At 47.5% G+C, this 25861-nt stretch overlaps 1 protein-coding gene across 2 annotated transcripts in view; it reads right to left on the bottom strand.

The window, feature by feature from the left end:
* MCM3AP (minichromosome maintenance complex component 3 associated protein) overlaps positions 1-25861 on the bottom strand; it is a 110117-nt gene that overhangs the window by 62228 nt on the left and 22028 nt on the right. For both annotated transcript variants that reach the window (XM_069733263.1, XM_069733264.1), the window contains 9 exons: positions 18758-18836; positions 18411-18525; positions 18137-18327; positions 17857-17996; positions 17479-17676; positions 5200-5468; positions 3501-3663; positions 3250-3410; positions 2959-3176 (listed from right to left, as the gene is read on the bottom strand). In XM_069733263.1, the coding sequence (XP_069589364.1) occupies positions 2959-3176; positions 3250-3410; positions 3501-3663; positions 5200-5468; positions 17479-17676; positions 17857-17996; positions 18137-18327; positions 18411-18525; positions 18758-18836 (1534 nt within the window). The remainder of the gene's footprint in view (positions 1-2958; positions 3177-3249; positions 3411-3500; positions 3664-5199; positions 5469-17478; positions 17677-17856; positions 17997-18136; positions 18328-18410; positions 18526-18757; positions 18837-25861) is intronic.

Raw genomic sequence — 25861 nt, forward strand, 5'->3', positions numbered from 1 at the left:
GTGGAGAGGACCCGTCCGCCTCCTTGTGCCATCCGCTTTCACAGTGGTGGGACAGTGGGGGCTGCTCGGACGCCATAGAGAGGGGCCTCTGTACATCCATGGAGTTAAGTCCGGGTGGACAGGGCCAGTTGTCCAGCTATAAGCCTGGCTCCAGGAGAGGATACATGGAGGCGACACTCCATGTGGTCGCCCGTTGCTGGTGTGGGGAGATCGGGACCGTGAAGGAACCGTCGCCCCTGAAGTGAACTCAGGCATGGCTTCCCACGTCACAGGAGAGGGTACGGGGAGGTATACTCGCCGTGCTCGCCTGTTGATGGTTCGGGGGAGATCGGAACCTTGAAAGGAACCGTCGCCCCCTTCACTGCGTTAATTAAAAAATAAAAATTTACAGATAAGTAAACAATAAAATAAAAACGTTGGGGTCTGAAACAGACCCATGTGCCTCCTACAGAAACTAAGCAAGAACTGGTTAGCTGAGAGCCAGCAGGAGGGTGTATACTGCAGGGGAGGAGCTGAGAGCCAGCAGGAGGGTGTATACTGCAGGGGAGGAGCTGAGAGCCAGCAGGAGGGTGTATACTGCAGGGGAGGAGCTGAGAGCCAGCAGGAGGGTGTATACTGCAGGGGAGGAGCTAACTTTTTTTGTATCACTTAGTGTCAGCCTCCTAGTGGCAGCAGCATAACACCCACGGTCTGTGTCCCCCAATGAGGCGAAGGAGAAAAGGAGTTCCAGACTACACAAGTAGCGCGGCACAATCCCCTGAGCAAGTCTAGAAGAGCTCGCAGGTGGTCTAGAGCAGGGGTCCCCAACTCCAGTCCTCAAGGCCCACCAACATGTCATGTTTTCAGGATTTCCTTAGTCTTGCCCAGGTAATAATTGCATCACCTGTGCAATGCAAAGGAAATCCTGAAAACATGACCTGTTGGTGGGCCTTGAGGACTGGAGTTGGGGACCTCTGGTCTAGAGCTCTGAAAGAGTGTGTAAAGAGCATAAACATCTCCTACAAAAAATAGGAGGCGTTGTCTTCTCCAGCTCACTTCAAAGCCAAGATATTGAGAGTGAAACATTTTAAGAAATCAAAACCTGGTTTCTCCTACGAAGGGAAGTAAGAATTTTAAGTGGATAAAACCTTTACAAACTGAAGTTAAGGTGCCTAAAATTCAGAATCTCCAGACTCACAACCAAGCCAAAGAACCTAGGAAGGATGAAATATGGGGTCCTGGGAAGCCAGTTCAGGCACACTAAAAGAGGTCAAGGAGAGACAGTGACCAGGTCAGAATACTAGGCTTGATGAGGCTATTCCCGAGCACTATGGATAACTGGAACTAGATATGCATTGGCCAGCTGGAGAACAAGAATTGGGGTTTTAAGGAAAAGACAGAGGAGACAGAACTCTCCACAACGGATGACCAGTGCGTTCACAATGAAGACAAGGGTGTCCAGAGAACTGGTGGAGAAGCAGGGATAGAGCCAGGACAAGAAGAGACTTGAGTCAGGAGTCTTCTTACAAAAACAGAAGTGGTGTAATGTCTCCAGATGGGACCAGTCCCCCTGGATCAAGAGATTCTCAGATGAAACAATATACTCCCAGCTGTGAAGTGCGAAAAGAATGAACTTGGAGCCGTCTCCTTTTGGATAACCTCTAAGGCTACCAACATAAAAAAAGGCGTTCCCAGTGACCTCCCTGAGTAACAGTAAAGTACTGTTGTTAAGTATACAGTGGGTACCTGAGCTGGCTTACCCTGAGGTAGAAGGGAACCAGAGGGAGAGCGCTACAAAAAAGTGCTCACAGTGAGAGAGCACAATGCTCCCCCAACATATGGATGGGCAAACCAACGCATTTCAGCAAGCAGCTGAAACCACACTTTCCCTGAGAAACCCGAGAAGATTTTGTCCAATCACCAGCCAAAGGAAAAAAAAAAGTTACCGTACCTCCTATGAGAGGTTGAAAAAAGGTCTTATTGTATATTTGGTTCAAGATATGAGACAAACGTATCAGCGAAAAGCAATTAGTTATTTTTCTTGCCATCAGGCATGTAGACCTGAGGGAATCCTCGGAGACATCTTTAGGTCAGAAGTCAGTGAATGGAGAGGTACAGAAGGTCCTACTGCAAGGAGCTGCAGTAGTCAGGCCATGGTGCTCCTGACTAGACTGGACCGCAGAAACCTTGCTGAACCAAATGCAAGTAACAGGAATCCCTCACCATAAAGATTATATTGGAGATAGCATCAAAGCAACTTACATAGTGTGTCACTGAGGGACCCAACTTCAGATAGAGGCAAAATGGTGGCTCTAGAGGACTACTGAGGTACCAGTTCCTGAGAAGAAAGATGCCATCAGACCCTTTGGAGGACTGCATGTTCCTAACTGATTACCTGTTCTCGTAGAAGCCAGCTTAATGTTTTTTTTTTTTTTTTACAGAATACTCATAGTGTCTATATGGGCAGCTCTCTTGGATGGCAAGCGCTCCAGAGACTCAACCCAGTATGGAAGTCTAATACTGGTACTTGAGGTTTGAGCTATAGATACGACCAAGTCAGTGGGTCTCAATTCTCAAGAGGGGCTATAAAGGCTCTGAAAAAGGCTAGGCTATAGGCACCACAACAAGAGGGGGCTTGGCTAACTACATTGTAAATGATTTTCACTGTCACGTTAGAAAATTGTGGGCGTCATTCATACCACTTGCAAAGAAGAAAAAAAAGAAAAAATAGAAAGACAAAAAAAAACCAGCAAGCACAATGCAGGCCATGTCAGCCTCCTACGGACACTGGGCTAAAACGGGGGCGCCTAGTTTTATAGCACACCTGTCAGAGTCAACATTTTTTGTTCTGCCTAGTGTCACCCTTCTAGTGGCATGTGCAGTGTCCCCAATGCTATTAATGGGATAAACCAACTTGTTAACGCAGACTGAGAAGCAGGAAACAAAGTTTCATGTATTCTGAAGTTCTTTTTTACTTACCTGTTGGTATTCCTGGTTCGTAAGTGCTACAACTTCCAGTATATTTATTCTGGGCATCAAAGCTGCAAACAGGCATATGCAGAGAAAACTGTGGGAGTGGAGCTCCATTCACAACTTCCCCTACAGACTTTTGCCTCTTAGAACTGATATATGAGCTCCTCTTTGGATGAAAAGGAATCAACGGCTCAACAAATGCAGCGCGATTCAGCTCTACAAAACTTTGAGGAAAAAAAAAAAAAAAGACAATTAAGACTGTACATTCCAAAGATTGCCACTCTAAGGTCCACTTACCCTTCACTAACACTTAAGCCATAGGATGTAAGAAAATCTGTTGCTTCCTCAGTATCGTGGAAAAAGAGAAGACGAACCATGTTTTCTAGAGGAAATAAGGTGGGTCTCTGATAGCTGATTGTGTACGCTACATTCAAGGCACGCAAAGCATCTCTTCGTACCTGCGAGAGACACAGGGTAAGGCATTAAACTGCACCAAGAAATTAAATAAAAATGCAAAGCCTTGATCAAATCCAGAAAACATCTATTACCTGGGGGAAATAGCAATGTAGTATGCAACTGTTAAGGTAAGATGCAGAACGGACAAGCTTGAAGAATCGGACAAAGTTGGTGCTATTTAGTGCAGCAAACACTTGGATGGCATACTTCACTTCTTCTGTGTTACGAACAGACTCCGGAAACTGTTGCACTTCTCTGAAGAAAATAAAATAAATGTATTCACTTTGGGCCTTGTCACAGTATTTCTAAATAAGATGTGATCCACAAAAGGTACGGTAATCAATTTTGGAACATGATTTCCAATGAGCTTTAACTTTCACTCCACCATGTTTTTCTAAGGACCACCACTGTGGCTCCAGCCAGCGCTTTCCTGCAAGCCACAGCTATGGCGCCCCCATCCAGTGCATTATAATAAGCAACAGACATTGTTCAGTTTCGCACATCGCAATGAGCCTTAGCACCACTTTGTTTGGCCCCAAGGGCTATGCTCTACCCATTGTATTCCTATAGATTACAGCTATCAGCATGAAAACAGCCAATGCTGGCAAATCCGCAATCCCCATACATTAGGCTGATGGATCTTTTGCCCTGATCTACCGGTCGAGCCAGGTTGTGATCCAAATACTGTCCGTGTTTGGCGGAAGTGTTAAACTTTACAGTGACATCTGAAAACTTTTTAAAATCCCCCAAATGCAACTTCCCCATAATAACAGTGACTCCACACACCCTTACAACCCCTACCCCTTCTATAAACAACAAAGACAGCTGCAGACCCATGAAAAACCCACAATAATGGCAGTGACACCGGTTCCCTGTATAAGCAGAAGAGGTTTTCCTCGTGCATAAACAGGAGCTAGCCGAATTACCTTCCATTTCAAATTTCAGCCAGATGACTAGTTCACAGGCTGGGTGGTAACCCAGACCGCCCATAGTGCAGAAGTCTCATGTGTAATAATACACATATGACTTTTTTTCCATTTAAAGGAGTTGTCTATTCGATACCTATAATTCTTAATAAACATCCATTTATGCCCTAACCACTTTTGTCATTTGCATCAGTATAAAATTCCCCACTTTTCTCCCTATCCTGCTAATCCTTCTATTTTTTTTTTATTTCTTTACGACTTGTGACATTTCATTTTTGGGAAAATGAAGCAGGACATTATCAGGAGGCAGCACTGCTATCAGTTACCACAGCTTCTGTCACCGCTGTTCCTTGATGATGTTCTGTTTCAGGAGGGCTGTGACGGAGAAGTGACTGCAGTTTCAGTAGTTGCCAGACTTTTGTCCCTGCCATCTGAATCTTCAGTCTCCGCCGCCACAATGTCTGGTTCTGACACCAGCACCTCTTTCTCCGAAAAGGGACGTCATCTGAGGGCGGTGATAGAAGCAAGGCGAGTGACAGCATCATTATGGAGCAGCGTTGGTGTCACTCACCCTGCTTCTATCACCGCTCCCTGATGATGTCTCATTTTAGGGAAATAGATGGCAGTGTCAGAAGCTGCGTTGACCGAAGATGGTTGTGAAGGAATTGTGGTGTCAGCCACTGATGATGCAGCCGGTGACTGAAATTGCTGTCACTTCTCTAACACCCTCCCAGAAACAGGCAGTCATCAGGAGGCGGTGGTGACAGCAACTGTAGTAAGTGACCACAGCGCCGCCTCCAGATGACGTGTAATGAAAAGAAACAATCCAAAATGGTCTATCTTTAAAAGGGAAATAAGATTGTACCTGAGAATATCTCCCTTGTTGAGGCTGAGTAGAACACTGTAGCCCCTAAACTCGGGCTCACAAGGACAGGTCTCGCCACGATTTTGTAGGTCCTGGTACATTTCCTTTAGGCTCTGCAAACACTTTGTCAAATTCTCATTATTTATTTTTGGATCAAATGAGGACATTGGCTCCTCACAGAGCTGATACGCACAGTGAATGTGAAAACGAGCGCACTTCTCCATCAAAGACACAGTAAACTTATCACACAAGTCCTGCTGTGTAATATCCTAAGAAAAAAAAAAGAAAAAAATGCTAGAAACTTATTATAAAACATAGGGCATTAGTAACCTACGTTACCCTGCATTTCCGTCCCCAATCCTCCCCTTTTAGGCTGGAGGAGAAAAAAAACTAAACAAACAAAAAACATCTTTCACGGTTACCCTCCATCTGTCATTCCTTGCACAATATCTCAATCTATGTAGTTTTTTACGTGTTTACTTTCTTAAAGGGGTTGTCCGACCTTACGGTACAACTCCGCAGTCACGCTATGTGACAGCAAACTTGTGAATCCTCACATCACACACACTGCGCACTGTGAAGATTTTTCTGCATGTATCAGAGAAACCTAAATGGGCAAAATGCAAATTTGCAGTCACGTGACTGCCCGCTCTTGCTTATAGCACCGAAGAATCCTGACAGCGCGATGCGTTCGCTATAAAAACTCTGAAGTCTGCAGTTACTTGGGGTAACTGCAGACTTTCTTCTCAAACCTGGACAACCCTTTAACAATCTGAAGCAAAGGTAGAAACAGGGATTTTTGTGTACTCACAGTAAAATTCTTTTCTCCGAGCCACTCATTGGGGGACACAGGACCATGGGTGTATGCTGCTGCTGCTAGGAGGCTAACACTAAGTGAATGTAACTAAATTAGCTCCTCCTCCTCTGCAGTATACACCTACCACCAAAAAAAATGAAGTGTGCCCTAATCCCACTGGATTAGACTTGCCTCTGACGCAGTAAGACTCCTGAATAGTTGAGCATATCCACCTGGCTATTGTGGATTTGGGCACGGCTAGTCTCTTTCTGTGACCCTCAGGAAGAATGAATGCCAGGCGTCCGTCTTGCGGAAGAACTCCGTTCGGGAGAAGCATCTACTGAGAGCCCTCATGAGATCTAGAGAATCGAGAGCCTTCTCAAGACGGCATATTGATGCCGGTCAAAAACGGGGGCAGGACAATGTCCTCGTTAAGGAAAAAGAGACCACCTTGGGTAAAAAAGGAAGGGAACGGATGGAGAACCACCCTGTTCTGGTGGAAAAAAAAAGAATAAGGAACTCGACCAGAAGAGCGGCTAGCTACGATCTCCGCCTGATCGAAGTTCCAACCAGGACAAAGACCTTCCAGGAAAGGAGAGTCAGAGAGACATCCTGCAGCGGCTAAAACGAAGCCTCCTGCGGAACATCCAGGATCAAGATGGGGTCCCCGACGTCCAACGGCTCTCTGTAGGGCGGCACCATGCGTGAGGCCCCCTGAAAGTCTACACCTGTAGTTTAGAAACAATCGCGCGCTGAAGCAAAACCGATCAGGTCAGAACTGGGAAAGCAGGGGAAGAACGACGGCAATCCTTGCACCCTGCGAAAAAACGCTTTCCTGGGATGATGAAAAATGTACTCCGATAAATGTGCCCTGATACAGGTTTCCGAGAGATGCAGGGCCCTGGTGGCAGAGTGGGCCCCGAAAGAGCAATTCTGGACAATCCAGTGGCCGCCAGGGGGCATTGACGACGAGCTGAGCCAACTCCGCGTAACAGGCCCTGCGAGGCCATTCCAGAGAGACAAGGATAGCCGGAATCCCTGTCGCCTTGATTGTCCCGATGGCCATTGGAAGTAACGGAGGATGAATCTGACGCCACGAATGGAAGGTGTATCCACCCCCATGTCCTCTGGATCCCGGAGCTGGCTATGAGCCCGGGTACTGTGGCGTTTAGCCATGATGCACTCAGGTCCCTATCCGGAATCCCCCAGCGTTAACAAATACGATGGAACACCTCCAGTGTAAGTGATCACTCTCCCGAGACAAGACCCTGATGGCTGAGGAAGTCTGGTGCCCAGCTTCCCACTCTAAGGATGTGAACTGCTGAGATGACCGAGTGTGACATCTTGACCCAGCGGAGAATGCGTTCTACCTCACGCCTTGCTGCCCTGCTGCGGATGATTCCGTGATAAATGATATATTCAGATGGGGCGACCCACCAGGGGTGATGGAACCGCCTAAGTGACAACTGGGTCGCCCAGGTCTCCAAGCCGATGATCGAAAGGGGCGATTCTTGATGTGACTAGAGCCCCTGGGCCGTGAGTTCGGAGACAAGCGGCATAGACAGTGGAAAGAGAATGGATTCCTGTCCCAGCCGATAGTGAGGCAAAGGGCGACAAGGAGCCCGAGTCCCCTGTTGAAGGGCTATTACCCTGTCTCGCAGAAAAATCATCAATCCTCGGGAGGTGTGTAGGGTCATACCTAAAAGGAATACCTGCTGAGCCAGGACAGGTAAAGATTTGTGTAAGTCTATCCACTAGCCCAGGCGGGAAAAGAGTGTCCAAAGGGGTATGGGCGCCTACTCGTAGGCATGGAAAGACTGCCCCTTGATCAGGAGGATGCTAGGTATGACAGGACGACCCCACCCTGAGCATGCAGAATGAATACGACAACCGTCATGACCTTTGTGAACGCCCTGGGATCGGCAGTGAGGACGAAGGGCTAAACTTTAAATTGGAAGTGATCTTCTCAGACGGCGAAATGCAGAAACCTTTGAGTCAAAAATATATGAAGGTAAGCATCCCGTATGTCGATGGATGCTAGTAAACTCCCTCTTCTACGTTGAATAGCTTCAGGTCCAGGATGGGCCATACCGCTCCGTCCTTCTTTCTCTAGGGACAAACCGTGCTGTAGACCGGAAGGAAACACTGTCTTGAATGAAAGACACCAGGAGACTGGCTCATTCGTCATGAAAGACGGAGAGCCAGATATGACAAGACAGAAATAGACGTCCGCCTACAAAAGGACCGGAAATGTTCCTGTTGACGATAAAGGACGCCTAGACTTTTGCTACGGAGGGAATTTTGTTTTCTCCTGTAGTGTCCTAGATAAGCTAATACGGCTTCTTGCCGAATAAGCACCCGATCTGGCAGGGCAGAGACTTGAGGGACTTTGTTTTTTTGGATGCAGTGTCCCTTCGCCATCCCTGAATCACAGTGTCCGTTGGAAGGTGATGGCAGTTGTGGCTGTAAGCACAGCATAGGGCAGAGTGCAGGGACGCATACAAGAGATATTCCCTGGTCAAGGAAACCTGATTGGATAGTTCTGCTGCTTCCAGAGGAAGATCAGTGTCCTGCATGGCCCTGCTCAGGGTATTGGCCCAAGAGATCTTAGCATTAGATACCCATACCATGGCAAAAAGGGGGGAGTGTAGAACCCGAAGCCAGGAAAAAATACGAACAGCCCGGGTTGTCTATCTGCCGGTCTGTGGGGGCTTTCATTGAGAAACCATCTGGCAAAGACCAAAGGGATTTTGAGGTCAAGCGGTGACAGGCGGATCAACCGGAGGGGATTCATTCCATTTCTTTCGCAATCTGGGAAAAGAGTATCTTGCCTCTGTAAGCTTCTGACTTGTGAATCGTATGTCCAGTTGCTCTCCGTGCCAGCAAGCTACGGTATATCCTAGCCTTCCATCTACCCACTCCGAGTCAGAAGAGGGTAGAAGGACCACCATCTCCCTGCCACCACCGCTGTTTATCGGCACCGATGGAAAGGAGGTTGCACGGACGTAAAAACCTCTGGACATCCAAGGAGGTTAAAGGGAATCTGTCACCTACTTTTTCGTATATAAGCTTTAGCCACCGTCAATCAGGGGCTTATCTACAGCATTCATGCGATGACATCCATTTCCTTGTTTCTGTCTCGGCTCATGCGCAGGTGTACTTTATCTGCCCTGTTGAGGGCAGAGCAAAGTACTGCAGTACGCAGGTGGCGGGAAAGGTCCGAGAAGCAAAGCGTATGCGCACTGCAGTACTTTACGCTGCCCTCAAGGGCAAATATAGTACGCCTGCGCAGGAGCCACGACAGGAAGCAAGGAAGAGGAAGTCATTGCTTTTCTTTACTTAGCTGTTTTTTTCTTGCCATAATACAAATTCTAACAGTCTATTCAGTCGGACTATCAGCTGTGTATCCACCAGACTTCTGCACAACACAACTGATGGTCCCAACCCCATTTATAAGGCAAGAAATACCACTTATTAAACCTGACAGGGCACACCTGTGAAGTGAAAACCATTCCGGGTGACTACCTCTTGAATCTCATCAAGAGAATGCCAAGAGTGTGCAAAGCAGTCATCAAAGCAAAAGGTGGCTACTTTGAAGAACCTAGAACATAAGACATAATTTCAGTTGTTTCACACTTTTTTGTTAAGTATATAATTCCATATGTGTTAATTCATAGTTTTGATGCCTTCAGTGTGAATGTACAATTTTCATAGTCATAAAAATACAGAAAAATCTTTTTTTTTTTTTTTTTTTTTTTTTTTTGATTTAAATAGATTTTTATTAACAATATAAAGAGGAACATCAGAATGCCATTTACATTGCATTATATCACATACACATTTTCTTATTTTAATAAACCCCAACATTACCCCAACTACCCCCCTCCCCCTTACGACAGCTCAGTCTCAATCTTCACCCCACTGAGGCCTTCTCTGCCTCGTGTAATTTATCCTCATCCAGGTCTTAGGAAACTCGACGACTATACTCCTCAATCCAAGTCAAGCCAAGGAGACCATATTTTATTAAACATTTCTATTTTCCCCCTTTTTTTGTACACCCCCTTTTCCAATTTTAGACCATGTTGAACATATTGGAGAAATTCCCTTCTCACAGGTGGTTCCGCATTTATCCAATTTCGTGCTATTACTTTCCTGGCCATGTAGAGTAGCCTAGCGATTGCAATCTTCCAAGTATTGTCAACTCCAATTTCTTCCACATATCCCAGCACGCATACTATCGGGTCTCTAAGAACTCTGCACTTATACGCTGCTTCAACTCGGCTCAAAACCACCACCCAAAAGGCAGCCAGTCTCGGACACGTCCACATCATGTGATATATTCCTGCATTCTCACTCGCACACCTCGGACACTCAGAATTGGCACGCAATCCCGCTTTGTATAGCACTTCCGGAGATTTATATACCCTATGCAGAATGTATAGCTGCGAGAGCCTATATGGTCCACTCAAGGATAGTCGCGGAACCCACTCCATCACCGATTCCCAGGTTTCATTTTCCATCGGTCCCACTTCTCTCTCCCACTTAGCTCTCGCCTTTATAGGGAAATCTAGCAGGAACGTGTGCATAAGGTCCTTATACAGAGTGGAAATAACTCCCCTTGTAGTTCCGTCACCACACACATACTCCAACACTATATCATCTTGAACCCTGATATCAGCCTTCTTATGCTGAGCTCTAAAGGCATGTCTCATCTGCGCATACTGATATTCCCCTGTGGATCGCAAACCAAATTCTTCCTGCAATTGGGAGAAGGACTTCAGCTCCTGTCGCTGGATTATCTGGTGAACAAAGCAAATTCCCTTATTCTGCCATTCCAATAGTCCTCCCAAGGCCTCAAATTCCTTTAAATCGTGGTTAGACCATATCGGTGTGAATTTAGTCAACCCTTTAACCCCACGAATCTGCCTTAGTCTATTCCACAATTTACGAATCAGGAACAGGGTTGGGTATACTTTCCCCAGAGCGCTCAAAGAGCCATCTTCCAAACACCTGGCCATCGGTTGTCGGTCCGTCACCTCTTCCATTAGCTGTTGTACTGCACTGGATGTCGCCCCTCGCACCCAGCCCTTCAAATGCTGGCTCTGGGCCGCAAGGAAGTATATTTCCGGGTTGGGCAAAGCCAAACCACCATCTTCCTTGGGTCGCTGAAGCGTCTCCAGGCTAATACGTGGATATTGTCTTCCCCATATCAAACTTCTAAAAAGGGCGTTAATCTGCCTGAACTTCCCCCGCGGGATCCAAATTGGTGCGTTATGTAGAACATAAAGAATTTTAGGCATCAGGACCATTTTAATAAGGTTTACCCTACCGACGACCGATAGATGTAGCTTATTCCAGGCATCTACCTTTGCCTTGAGTACCCCCATAACAGGAGTCAAATTTCTTTGCAGGAACTCCGCAATTGGCACCGAAATCCATATTCCAAGGTATTTAAATTGGGAAACCACCTTCAGCCTCTCATCCCCAACATCCTCACTCACATTCTCTCCTACGTCATCCACTCTAAAAAGAACCGTCTTATCCCAATTAATTGTTAGTCCCGACACAGTACCAAATCTCTCAACAATTTCAACGGCCCCTCTTAGTGAATTGTCTGGATCCGCCAGGAACAGCAAAACATCATCCGCGTATAACGCTATTTTTTCCTCTACTTTCCCATACCTAAACCCAGGGACCCCATCCGACTGGCGAATCTTAGCAGCAAGAGGTTCTACAGCCAACGCGAACAGGAGGGGTGAAAGCGGGCATCCCTGCCTAGTACCCCTAGCCAGCCCTATAGGTCGAGATAGCTCCCCGTTTACTCTAATTCTAGCGGACGGTAATGAGTACAACAACTGTATCCAGGCCACAAACTGCGGACCAAACCCCATACGTTCCAGCACCTGCCAGAGGTATCCCCATTCGACACTGTCAAACGCCTTATGTGCATCTAGCGATACAATCACTCTTCGACCACAGTTGTCAGACTCTACCTGCAAATTTACATATAACCTCCACAAATTGATCGCCGTTGATCTATCCGGCATAAAGCCAGATTGGTCCGAATGCACCAGACTCGCAATAACACTAGAGAGGCGGAGAGCCGACACCTTGGCCAGAAGCTTGACATCAATAGTTAGTAAAGAAATTGGGCGGTACGACTCCGGTTTCCCCAAGTCCTTATCCTCCTTTGGAATGACCACTATTATGGCCTCTCTCATAGAGGCTGGCAAGCGCCCACAGGACCTAGCTTCCTCCAATACCATTTTTAATCTAGGAATCAACACTTCTGCCAACCCTTTATAGATCTCAGCGGGTAGCCCATCAACCCCAGGCGCCTTCCCATTAGCCATAGACATCAATGCCCGACTCAATTCCTCCTCAGTGATAGGGGCCTCAAGGCTCTCCCTATCTGCCTCACTCAGTCTCGGCAGATCCAGACCTTCCAAGAAAGTCAGTGTGTCCTCGACCGATTCACCAACCCGAGAGGAATACAAATCTGCATAGAAGTCCGCGAAGGCTCTCAAGATTTCAGGCATTTCCGTTATTTTACCTCCACTAGCAGAGTCCAAAGAATGTATATATGAAGAACCTCTCTGAGCAGCAGCCACTACCGACAGCATATGTCCCACTGTTTCTCCCTCCTGATAGAACAATACCCTTTGGAAATCCCGCTTCCTCTCGGCTTTGCCTAACAGAATTTTTTCCAAATAATTTTGTGCATTTTTCATCCTTCTCTCTGCCTCAGGGGTTCCCAGTGTAGCCATCCCGTCTTCTGCATCCTTCAACTCCTCAACTGCCACTTTTTCTGCCTCTCTCGTCCTCCGCTTACACCTACTAATGTCCCTAAACAGTAGTCCCCTCAGATACGCCTTCATTGCATCCCAAATCGTAAGAGCGTCAGTACTTCCATCATTTAAGAGAACGAATTCCGCTACCTCCCGTTCTATACTTTCCAACTCAATACTCTGTAACCAATTAGGATGAATCTTCCATTCTCTCCCACTTAGCGAGTGAGCCCCCTCCAATCTAATCTCTACTTCAATTGGACTATGGTCCGACAAGGCCCTTGGCAGATATCTCACCTCCCCAACCAATGTGTCCAAAATCCTGTTACCCAGAGCCATATCAATCCTAGAGAGCGTGGCATGCGCCGGTGAATAACATGAGTACCCTCTCTCCCCAATATGTCTAACCCTCCAAAGATCAATCAAACCTATCTCCTGTATATAGGTGCCAAATGTTGTTATGTGTCCCTCCGACCTATTCTGAGTATTTTTATTTTTATCCCAATATTCATCACAGATATTGTTTAGATCCCCGATAATTATTAACGGTGCCGGCCCCCATCTTTCCACTCGCTCCATTACTTCTCTAATTTTCCTGCTAGAGTAGGGAGGCGGAATATACATCGCTGCAACACACAACATCACTCCATACAGTATACACCGTATTAGTACGTACTGCCCATCCACATCCACACATACCTTCACCTCCTCATACTGAACTCCCGCTGGAACCAAGATTGAGACTCCTCTTGCATACGTGGAGAAGGTAGAATGATAACCCTTCTGGATCCACCTTCTATTCAGAACATCCACCTTTTCCCTTACCAAATGCGTCTCCAGCAAGCATATCATTGAGGCCCGTTGGTCTCTTGCATATTGCAAACACGCGGCACGTCTAGATTTCTCCCCTAGGCCTCTCACATTCCAGCACAAAATCTTAAAACGGGTCCCCATCACTTGGCTCATCTTCACTATAAGTTTCGTCAATTTTGAGCCCAAGCTGTCTAACTGCCCTCCCCCCCCCCCTCCCAACTCCCCCTCCCACCCTTCCCCCCTCACATCTAACCATTCCACCTCTTTTCAAGAGTGGGGCATCATCGCCCATAGCGAACACTCCGTTTGGCATTACCTTCCCAACCCTCCTCCCACCACTGTACATAACAGGATTTCAGACATTTTGAAAAATAACGTATCTCAAAACATTTTAACGTAGAATTATTTACACACGCAAGAAACCTGCATACACTTAAAATATGCCGCATACCCTTCCTCCCCCTTTCCCAGCAACCATTACACCATCCCTTTAACTTTAACTGAATACAATCCAGCTCCCTTCTTCACCCCCCATACCCCCTAGTTTGTCAATCACATGACTCTTTGCCAACTGACAGATAAGTAAACAAGATCAGACTCTTCCCACAGTTTCAGTCTCCTTTTCCTTTAAGCTTTTTAGCATTAATATCGATCCACTGGGTAGCGTCCTCCGGCTTCTGAAAAAAATGAATTTTATCAAACGCCACCACCCTCAGTCTTGCTGGAAACATCATGGAGTACTGTACTCCCAACTCCCTCAGCCGTCTCTTGATACCCGTGAACATCATCCGTTGTCTCTGCACCAAAGTAGAATAGTCTGGGTATATAGCAATCTTTTGGCCTTTAACTGTCAGATCCGTCATGTCTCTGGCCTTCCTCAGGATAATGTCTCTGTCTCTATAATTTAGAATTTTGGCGAGCATGGTACGGGGATTCGCTCCAGGGACAGGTGGTTTCGGCGGGACCCTATGCGCTCTTTCTACCGCGAACACTTTTGTTAGCGCCATATCTCCAAATGTTTCTAACAGCCATTTTTCAATATATTGCGTTGGATTCCTCCCTTCAGCTTTTTCAGGGATGCCCACTATGCGAATATTGTTTCTTCTGGACCTGTTCTCAAGGTCCTCATTTTTCGCAGCCAATTCAGCTATTGCTTGAGTGAACTTTTTCTCTGCTTTTTGCAGCTGCACTATATGGTCTTCTACAGTGCTCACTCTCTCCTCTACCTCCCCCACACGTTTGTCAATCTTCTACATGGCTGCGTTTATCTGGGCTGTGTCTCCCTTAACCTCCTGTATCTGTAAGGTCAGAGACTGTTTACATGAAGAGACTAGCGCAAAAACGTCTCTTAGGGTAGGCTCAGCTTCTGGCGCCATTTCCTCGGGTCCCCCTTCTGCCACCGCCATTTTACTCTCCTTTCTCCCCTGTTGTACCTCATGTTCTCCTGCTGGGCTCTCCTCCTCCTCCTCCTCTTCTTCGGTATCAGCTCCGGCTCTCTCCTCTGCGGCCTCCGCTCTCGCAAACTGCTGGAGCTTTGCCGCTACCTCCATGCGCTTTCTACATGCGGCGTTCTCCTTGTCTGCGCCATCTTGGATTGCGCCTGCATCCCCGGCTCCCGCGTCCTTCTGCTGTCTCCTGGTCATGTTCGCCAGCTCCAGCACCACCGCTCAGCACCGCCGGACCCTCCAAGTCTCCCCGCAGCCGGTAAGCCCCCGCAGGGACCAAACAGCAGCGGCTCTGCAGGATTTTAGAATGTACAGCGGCGGGAGCTCACAGCCGCACGTCCGCTCACATGGACTCAAGCCACGCCCCACAGAAAAATCTTTAATCTCACTGTCGACCTGGATTCTCTTACCAGCGGTGTGCATCTCGGCATGGCGCCGCCGCTGATGAGTGGGCTTCAGCGTTGTTACAATGGGGACGGTGGCAGGAACCCTCCATCCAACATCCCATTGTCCGCAAGGTGGAGATTGACCGTCCACCACCTCCCATCGCCGCTGTTCGTCAGTGGTGATACAGTGGGGGCCGCACGGACACCATACGTGCCTTAGGACATCCTCGGGGTTGACTGCCTTAGAATGGAGCAGGGCTGTTGGTCCGGCAGAATTAAGCCTGGCTCTGAAGAGGGTACATGGAGGCAACACCATGTTTTAGTCCGTTGATGTGTGGGGAGATCGGAGCCCTGAAGGGAACAGTCGCCCCTGAAAAAGCTCAGGCATAACTTTTCACGGTGCAGGAGGGGGTACATGGAGGCAACACTCCACGTTCCTGCCCCTGCCTGTTCTTGGTTTGGGGAGATCGGAACCCTGAAGGGCTCGGTCGCCCCGTAATCCATTAAAAGGAATAAAGATTGAAAAGTAAAAATTAAAAAAACTGAAAGCAATAAATAATGGTCTGAATAGCAGACCCATGTGCCTCCTACAGACACCAAGCAAGAACTGGTTCGGGCTGGAGCCAGTGGTAGGTGTATACTTTAGAGGAGGCGCTAGTTTTGTTATATTCACTTAGTGTGAGCTTCCTAGTGGCAGCAGCATAACACCCAAGGTCCTGCGTCCCTCAATGAGGCGAAGGAGAAATATAAAATTATTTATCCAAAGAACAGTTTTTTTGTTTTGTTTTTTTGCAGTAAGAAGGATGGGAATGATTTAAACCATATACTCATTCTTCTTTTATGCAAGAGAACCGGCAATCGCTTGATCACTTATATAATACACTACACACAATACACTGTCAATCAAATTACTGATCTATTTCAAGTGCACAATACAAACATGGAAGTGCCAGGGTCTTCAGGAGCCGTTGGAAAAGGGGGCAAGAAATGAGTTAAGGCACAACCCCCCACCCTTTCACACTGCTCCACTTAAATGCAGCTATCAGTGATTGACAGCAGCATCTAAGAGGCTAGACAGTAGCAACAGGTATATAGAACACACCTGAGGCTCAACTGGTTACGCATATGTATGGTAGATGTAGGGTGGGGGTTAAAAATAATTAAAAAAAAAGAGCATTATTACCTGTTCATGCACCTGCTTTTCCAACGCCACCTCTTAACTACTCCTTACTGATATTTGTTTATATGGATCCAGTCTACAACACAAGACCACTGCAGTCAATCACTGTCTTCAGCAATATTGTGCAGTTCAACTAGGCAATATACGGTTTACAAAATGTAACCACTGTAGACAATCACTGCCTCCTTCAGCAGTAATAGTGAGGCACATGGCAACAACAGTACCTGTAATGTAACAATCGAGTAGTTTAGACAGGACGTCACCACTGCAGCTGTGCAAACAAGCAGCGGCAGGGAGCAGTGGAGAGATGGCGCTAGAGCAGCAAAATCTTCAACAGGTAAAAAATGTGTATTTTATGGAATTAAGTACATTTAGAACAATCTCTTACAATCCCTGTAATTTGAACCACAAATCATTTCAGCTCAAACATTTTGATTAGTGATGAGCGAACGTGCTCAGTTAAGGTGTTATCTGAGAATGCTCGGGTGCTTTCAGAGAGTCTCCGGCGTGCTCGCAAATTACGTTCAAGTCCCCACACTTGCATGTCTCGCGGCTTTTCGACAGCTGCAACACATGCAGGGGATTGCCAGTTTGTTAGGCTATACCTGCATGTGTTGCAGCTGTCAAACAGCTGAGAGACATGCAGCTGCGGGACCTCAAACATATTATTTGAACACGCCAAAGATACTTAGCACATGAGCATGCTCAGATAACACCTTATTTGAGCATGTTAGCTCATCACTAATTTTAATATAATGTTTTTTTTTCTGGAGACATAAAAGTTTATTGAATTCTGCAAATTGTAGAAAAAAACTATTCGATATTTCAATATAGACATATCTTTCAGTAGAGCATCTCAGGCAGATCTCACCTTCCGAATTCCACGTGTTCGGTTCCAAACAAAGTCATACCATTCTCTGTAATTCTCCTCTCCCTGATCCATGATGTTGGTCACCATGTAATCCATTGTCATACACAGCACTGGTAATGGGCGCAATTCGTGTGGCAGGGGCTCTTCTTGATCTGCTGAAGAGCGACTGTACTCCTTTATTGCAGCTGCATGGTCCAACTTTGAAAGGAAAGGATTATGCAAGTCATGATCAGACCAAAATGTAGAAAGTCAAGGTAAACAGAACATGAAAAATGCTACAAATTACAGATTTTTTTTTTTGATTTTTTTTTGGGGAGGGGGGGATATACCAGACATGCTCAAAACATTTGGAGGTAAGAATGTAATGGATTCTATTACCTTGTCTGTTCCTGGAAGGAACTCATAGAGGCTAAGTTGATTGCGAGTATCTCTCATGTATCTCTCCTTTTCAGGGCACATGTCAGGACAGTTTCCAGCAAAAACTTTGGCTTGATCTAACCCTGTTCGTTTAACTCTAGCTACAAAAAAAAGGAAGAAAGTGATTGGAAAATGTATTAGGAGACTTATCCATTTCTTTTTTGGTTAGTTTCCCAAAATGACACATTTACTTTTCTAGCTACCTAAATAATTGCAAAACATTGACAGATTCTTTGAATACCTTGTCTCATTAGCTTGTCCCTCTGGTCTAGAAGACGATACTTCTCCTCTGAGGTCTCAGCTACTGTTCCCACAAGATGAGACAGTGAAGGAGGTAAAGACAATGAGGTGTCAGAAGAAGGTGATGAGCTGTCAGTATTTTGAACACTAAATTGAAGATTTTTGGGAAATGTGGTCTTTTTAAGAGAAGATCTAAAAAGAGAGAAAAAAAATATTCTAGTGTTTAAGAAAAATAAATAAATAATTCTAAACTACCATGAGTGTTTTACAATTACCCCTTTAGTCCTCGGAGAAGAGGTTTGCATACAGGCGTGATGGGCGAAATGCCTTTCTGCTCATTTTGTCTGATTTCTCTCTCTGCTATTTGAGCCTCTTTCTTCTTTGCAGGACCTGAAAAAGACAAGAGCCCACACACAGGTGTATCAAGGCTCGGAGAACACTGGAGCTACAATATGGCACCCATATGTATGTCTCCAATATCATGCAATCAAATCTGCCCAATCGGATGCCATTTTATTTAAGACATTCTCCAAAGCAAGCATTGCTTTTCTAAGAGAACATCTTAATAATGTGGCTCAGTAAAGAGGGGCTTGTAATGCAAAATGAGACATAAATCACTTACTTGTTTTTTTCCGTTGCCAAAAAGCAATAATGTCTTTGTGCAGTTTTTTTACTGATTTCTTTGCCGCTGCCGCAGAGTTCTGTAAAAGCAAAAACAGTATCCCAATTGTGAGTCTATTTTTCCCAAATCAATACAGTAGGGGTATGTTCATACATTTGTTTCAGGAACGCGAAAAAGACAAGATTTTCTAGTAGATAACACATCAAGAAAAGAAAAAAAAGTTTTCATTACCATTTTATTTTTTAAAGCAACTTGTTGATGGTTATTGTTGCCATTTTCTTTAAATGTTTATTACTGTTTTATTTTTTTTAAGCAGATTTTAAAATCTATTAAGGAATGAATATAGGGATTTTTGTGTACTCACCGTAAAATCCTTTTCTCCGAGCCACTCATTAGGGGACACAGAACCATGGGGTGTTATGATGCTGTCAATAGAAGGCTGACACTAAAGGTACCGTCACACTCAGCGACGCTGCCGCGATATAGACAACGAGCCGACCTAAACTAGATCGCTGGAGCGTCGCTGTTTAGGTCGCTGTAGAAACGTCAAACACAGCAACTCCAGAACGATGCAGGAGCGATCCAGTGACGTAACGGCGACTCACTTATCGTTCTCGCTGGTTGTTAGCTCCATGTAAAACGTTGCTGGCATCGTTGCTTTTGATGTCAAACATGACGATACACGCCGACCTGGCGACGAAATAAAGTTCTGGAATTCTAGCTCTGACCAGCGATGGCACAGCGGGATCCAGATCGCTGCTGCGTGTCAAACACAACGAGATCGCTATCCAGGACGCTGCAACGTCACGGATTGTTGTCGTTCTCGTTGCACAGTTGCTGAGTGTGACGGTACCTTAAGTTGAGACAAAAAAGTTAGCTCCTCCCCTGCAGTATACACCCTTGTGCTGGCTTCCAGAGGCCCAGTTCAGTGTAAAAGCAGTAGGAGATCAGTAACAACATCTTACATAATATTAGAGTACAACATAGAGTAAGTCAAGAACCAAAAAAGGAACGAGCCATAAGGCTAACAGGGTGGGTGCTGTGTTGGGGGACTCGAGAGAAAAGTGAGTGGCTCGGAGAAAAGGATTTTACGGTGAGTACACAAAAATCCCTATTTCTCCTTTGCCACATTGGGGGACACAGAACCATGGGACGTCCCAAAGCAGTCCCTTGGTGGGGAACAATACAACCAAATAAATCCGTGTACCAACTGACTATAAATGCGCAACGGCCGCCTGCAGAATACGCCTGCCAAGGGCCGCTTCCGCAGAAGATGGAGTGTGAACGTTGTAGTCCTTCGTGAAAGTATGCAGGCTGGACCATGTTGCGGCCTTGCAAACCTGCTCTGCTGAGGCCTGGTGCCGAATGGCCCAGGAAGCACCCACTGACAGAGTTCAGTGTGCCCTAATCCCCGCCGGGATAGGTCTGCCTCTGACCCGATAAGATTCTTGAATAGCTGATCGGATCCATCTGGCTATGGTGGCTTTAGAAGCGGCTAAACCCTTTTTGTGACCCTCCGGGAGCACAAAGAGGGAGTCCGATTTGGGGAAGGGGGGCAGTCCCAGAAATGTACCTCCTGAGGGCCCTCACCACGTGCAAGGTGTGAAGGGCCTTTTCAACCCGATGTCTAGGCTGCGGGCAGAAGGAGGGAAGAACGATATCTTCATTAAAGTGGAAGGATGAAACCACCGTGGGAAGAAAAGCTGGAGGTGGACGTTGGACTACATTGTCCTAGTGGAAGGAAAGGAAGGGCGCCCGGCAGGACAGGGCGGCCAACTCTGAGACTCGCCGGATAGAGGTTATAGCCACAAGGAAGGCGACCTTCCAGGAGAGAACAATCAGCGAGACATCCTGCAGAGGTTCAAAAGGGGGCTCCTGAAGGACACCCAGGACCAAATTGAGATCCCAAGTCTCTAAGGGCATTCTATAGGGGGGGTACGACATGGGAAACCCCCTGAACAAAAGTCCTGACTTGCAAGTCAGTAGCAATCTTGCATTGGAACAACACGGATAATGCCGAGATCTGACCATTGAGAGAACTGAGCGCCAGACCAGAATCCAAGCCGGACTGGAGAAATTCCAAAATGGAGGGAATTGAAAAAAAACAAGAGGAGGATGTCCACAGAGCCTGCACCATGAGAAGAAGGCTTTCCAAGTGCGGTGAAAGATGCGAGTGCAAGACGTCTTGCGAGCGCTTATGGTGGCAATGACTTGCTGGGAGAAACCAGCTTGAGTTAGAATCCAGGTTTCAACAGCCAAGCCGTTAAACGTAGGGCCCCTGAGCTCTGGTGGTAGATCGGCCCTTGGCAAAGCAGAACTGGCGGTATCGTAACCGCCAGGGAACGTCGGCCACGAGTTGAACGAACTCCGCGTACCACGCGCAACGAGGCCAATCCGGGGCGACTAGAATCAAAGGAACCCCTTCCATCTTGATTTTTCGGATTACCTTCGGTAGTAAGGGAAGCGGAGGAAACACGCCTGGGAAGTGGAACCGGTGCCATGGGGATATCAGCGCGTCCACTCCAATGGCCTGGGGACCCCGAGAACGTGCTATGAAGTTGGGAACTTTTGCGTTCAGTCTGGACACCATCAGATCCACGTCCGGAGTCCCCCAGCGAAGGCAAATCTGCTGGAAGACCTCCGGATGGAGTTCCCACTCTCCCGAGGAGAGACCCTGGCGGCTGAGAAAGTCCGCCGCCCAGTTTTCGACACCTGGAATGTGCACTGCGGAAATGATGGAGCGGTTGTTCTCGGCCCAACGGAGAATGTTGGAGACCTACCGCATCGCCGCAGTGCTGCGTGTCCCCCTCTGATGGTTTATGTATGCCACAGCTGTGACGTTGTCTGATTGAATCCAAATTGGGTGACCCGCGAGGAGGAAGTGGAAACGTCTCAGGGCAAATCTGATCGCTCAAATCTCCAAGATGTTTATCGGAAGTCTCGACTCCCGAATGGTCCAACGCCCCTGGGCAGTGTGGTGGCGAAATACCGCTCCACAACAGAGGAGGCTGGCGTTGGTAGTCAAGACCAGCCAGTAGGTTGGGAGAAAGGACCTCCCCTGGCTGAGGGATGATTCCAAAGTCCACCATTTGAGCGCTTGCCTGATCCGCGGGGCAGAGAACATGGCCGTTCGAAGGATAAGGGTCTCCTGTCCCAGTTGTCCAGCAGGGCCTGTTGTAAGGGGCGGAGATGGAGTTTAGCGAAGGGAACCGCTTCCACTGCGGCCACCACTTTTTCCCAGGATCCTCATGGCAAATCGAATGGAATGAGGAAAGGGACGACAAAGCGTCCGGGCTCGCCGCTGAAGTGCTTAGGCCCTGGACCGAGGAAGCAGGACCAGCCCCTTGGACGTGTCCAGGATCATGCCTAGGAAGGAGATCCGTCGGGCTGGAACGGGGGAGGACTTGTCCAAGTTGATCAGTCAGCCCAGGCGTGAAAGGGTATCCAAGGTAATGCGGACACTTGCTTCGCAGGCGTGATAGACGACCTCCTGATCAAAGGTCCGTCCTAAGTATGGCAACATCCGTCCAATGACAAGATCTGCGGAAAAGGGATCCTTCAATCCCAGGGCCTTTTTACCCGTAAAGAGTTTATCCGGTCGCTCCCTGTGTCGCCGGACTATATCTAAGAAATCCGGATGAGAGGCGAACACCTTATGGGATGGCTTGGTTCTTGTAAAAGATACCGTATGATCCGGAGCCGAATTAGGGTCATCATCAACCTTTAGCGCATGATTGACAGCTTCAATGAGGGAATCCACAGTCGATTGAAACTCCGGAGAATCCGGGTCCAAGAACGCCTCAGACTCATACTCAGAGTCATGATCGCTGCGAAACCCTGGAGAGGTGAATGCTCAGCAGAGGTAGTGCGGATCCATTTTTTGGATGACCGTACCTCCTTCAGGTGAGAGCGGCCCCTGCTGGCTGATGATTCCCCTGTAAGGGAGGGGTCTCTTAACCCAGGTAAACGAGTGCCCTGCTCCTCAGAGGGATCATGAAGGGATTCAATCGCGTTGGCCAGCGAAGCCATGGATTGTGACAGTGACGCGGCCCACTCAGGGGGGCTAGATACACTGGGGTCGAAAGCGACGGAGGGCTCCTGGGCACATTGGAAATCACAGGATGGACAGAGAGGAGAGCTTTGAGGCCGAGGGAGAGGAGCCTTGCAGGTGGTATGTACCTTTGTAGCCTTTTTAGCCCTTGACTGCAACATGATGTACCCCAATATAAGTAAAAATGCTGCTAGTGGAAGCTATGAGGGGTAAAGCTGCAGGGAAGCACCTAGTGCAGTCTCCTTACCCAGGGCCTGTGTCCTGCAATTAGATGATAATATTAAGTGTAAACGTAGACAGGACAAGCGGTGGATACTGCGTCCACGGTCCGAAGACACAGGTCTCCTCCCACTTTGGTAAGTCCACCTGAGCTCACGTCCAGCTCCCACGTCACTTAGTCGGCACTGACAGATGCTTTATTTACCATAACGCTCTCTTTAATCTTACAGCGGTCTGCTCCCTCTCAACCTTCAGGAGCTATTCCTCCATAACAGGGTATGTGTAAACTTCCCCTATGTCTACGATCCCACGGAAGTACTTTTCACTTTAGTCCATGCAGGGAACACATACCACATCTTCCCTCCTCCTCTCTTTTAGGACTTCTTGTCCACCACATGCATTGGGGCACCCTATTTACAAACTGAGTGAGGGTAGGTGCGGTTCAATTTTCTCTTAAGCAAACATAAGTTGACATATTGTATAAATTGATTATTAATATATCTATCTGGGCCATTCTGTTGTATGTCCTCATGGCCTTATTCCTTGCTGCTGCAATATTTTGATGTTTTCTACCTTGCTTATATACCGGCAATTCTAGTTGTAAAACATTGTTCTATATCTACGATTATGAAGTGACCCTCCAATTTTTTGTATATACTTTGTTTACTTATATTTTGTCATATTCTGTTTCAGTACATTGATGAAGGTCTATTGATTAGACCAAAACGTCTACTGTATGTACTCAACCTCATTTAATAAACCCCCCCTTTATTTCACTGCAACTAATTGGTGTGTGCTGAGTTTACCGCAATCAGATGAGGCGGCACACTGAGTAGGGGAGACGACCTGCTTCCAGGGCTTGACACGTGCAGACTAAAGGTACCGTCACACTTAAAGATATCGCTAGCGATCCGTGACGTTGCAGCGTCCTGGCTAGCGATATCGTTGAGTTTGACAGGCAGCAGCGATCAGGATCCTGCTGTGCCATCGTTGGTCGGCGCAGAAAGTCCAGAACTTTATTTCGTCGCTGGACTCCCGCAGACATCGCTGAAACGGCATGTGTGACGCAGATTCAGCGATGTCTTCACTGGTAACCAGGGTAAACATCGGGTTACTAAGCGCAGGGCCGCACTTAGTAACCCAATGTTTACCCTGGTTACCAGCGTAAACATAAAAAAAAAAAAAAACTACATACTTACATTCTGTGTGTCCCCCGGCGCTGTGCTTCTCTGCACTGTGTAAACGCCGGCAGGAAAGCAGAGCACAGCGGTGATGTCACCGCTGTGCTTTCCGGCTGGCGCTCACTGTCAGTGCAGAGAAGCACAGCGCCGGGGGACAGACACGGAATGTAAGTGTGTAGTGTTTTTTTTTTTTTTACGTTTACGCTGGTAACCAGGGTAAACATCGGGTTACTAAGCGCGGCCCTGCGCTTAGTAACCCGATGTTTACCCTGGTTACCAGGGGACTTCGGGATCGTTGGTCGCTGGAGAGCTGTCTGTGTGACAGCTCTCCAGCGACCAAACAGCGACGCTGCAGCAATCGACATCGTTGTCGGTATCGCTGCAGCGTCGCTTAGTGTGACGGTACCTTAAGGGCAGCCAGAACAGTGGTGTTGCAGGGAAGATAGCTGCCGAGATTTGGGGGTTGGTCTCGCATAGAGCAGGAAGCGCCAGGTCTGTGGGCGGAGCCACTGGAATGATGTGATCGGTGGGGGGGAGCCTATCGGGATGCGGTCTACACAAAAGCCTAAGCCGGGGACTAAATTTCTGGCTACGACCGGCGCGCACCCACGGACCGCTGAGAAAAAGCCGCGGAGCCCTGCGGGGACCCTGCCGCTATGGAGCCCTCCTAAGCCTGCCGGAAAACGACCCCTCCCGGGTGGCACTTATCATGATATGAAGAGGATGGCAGACGCCGCAGGTCAGAGCTGTGCCCGGGGTGGATAGGACGGTGCAGGGTTGGGGGAGCCTCCATCCACCATCCCCTAGAAATGGGGGTGGAGAGGAACCGTCTGCTTCCTTCCATCATCCGCTCTTTTCAGTGGTGATGCAGTGGGGGCTGCACGGACACCACAATGTAGAGTGCCTTGGAACATCCAAGGGTCAGACCTGGTGGGCAGAGCAAGATGCCCGGCAATAGACCTGGCTGCAGAAGAGGATACGTGGAGGTGACACTCCAGTGCTCATCTGTTAAGGGAGGAGGGGAGATCGGAGCCCTTGAAGGGGCCCGTCGCCCCTAGAATCAGCTCAGGCAGTGGCATCCCACGTCGCAGGAGAGGATACGGAGAGGTAACACTTCTGTGTTCGCCTGTTGTAGGTTCGGGGAGATCGGAGCCTTGAAAGGTTCTGTCACCCCTTCGTCCCGGTAGAAAGGTTAAATCCAAAGGGTAAAAGTTCTGGTCTAAAAAGAAGACCTGTGTGCCTTCTACGGACACTAAGCTTGAAAAGGGTCTCTGGAAGCCAGCACGAGGGTGTATACTGCAGGGGAGGAGCTAGCTTTTTTTTGTTTCAACTTAGTGTCAGCCTCCTAGCAACAGCAGCATAACACCCCATGGGTTTGTGTCCCCCAATGTGGCGAAGGAGAAAAACACTCAGAATTTTGGAAGAGAACAAAAAAAAAAAAAAACACCCAGGCTTCTTCCAAGTGTTTTTAAGCCTTCCTATTGACAAGTATGGAGTGACTATCTAGTAGAAAATGCCTGAAGAACGGTCAAGCTCACTTATTTTAACCACTTGGTGTTTTTAGAAGAGGCTCAAAACTCCAGACACATGAAAAGTGTCGTTTTTACACAGAAATTAATAGGAAGATTCTTTGGAGCACCTTTTCATGCATTT

Source organism: Ranitomeya imitator, chromosome 7 (assembly GCF_032444005.1).
Source record: "Ranitomeya imitator isolate aRanImi1 chromosome 7, aRanImi1.pri, whole genome shotgun sequence".
Taxonomy (NCBI): domain Eukaryota; kingdom Metazoa; phylum Chordata; class Amphibia; order Anura; family Dendrobatidae; genus Ranitomeya; species Ranitomeya imitator.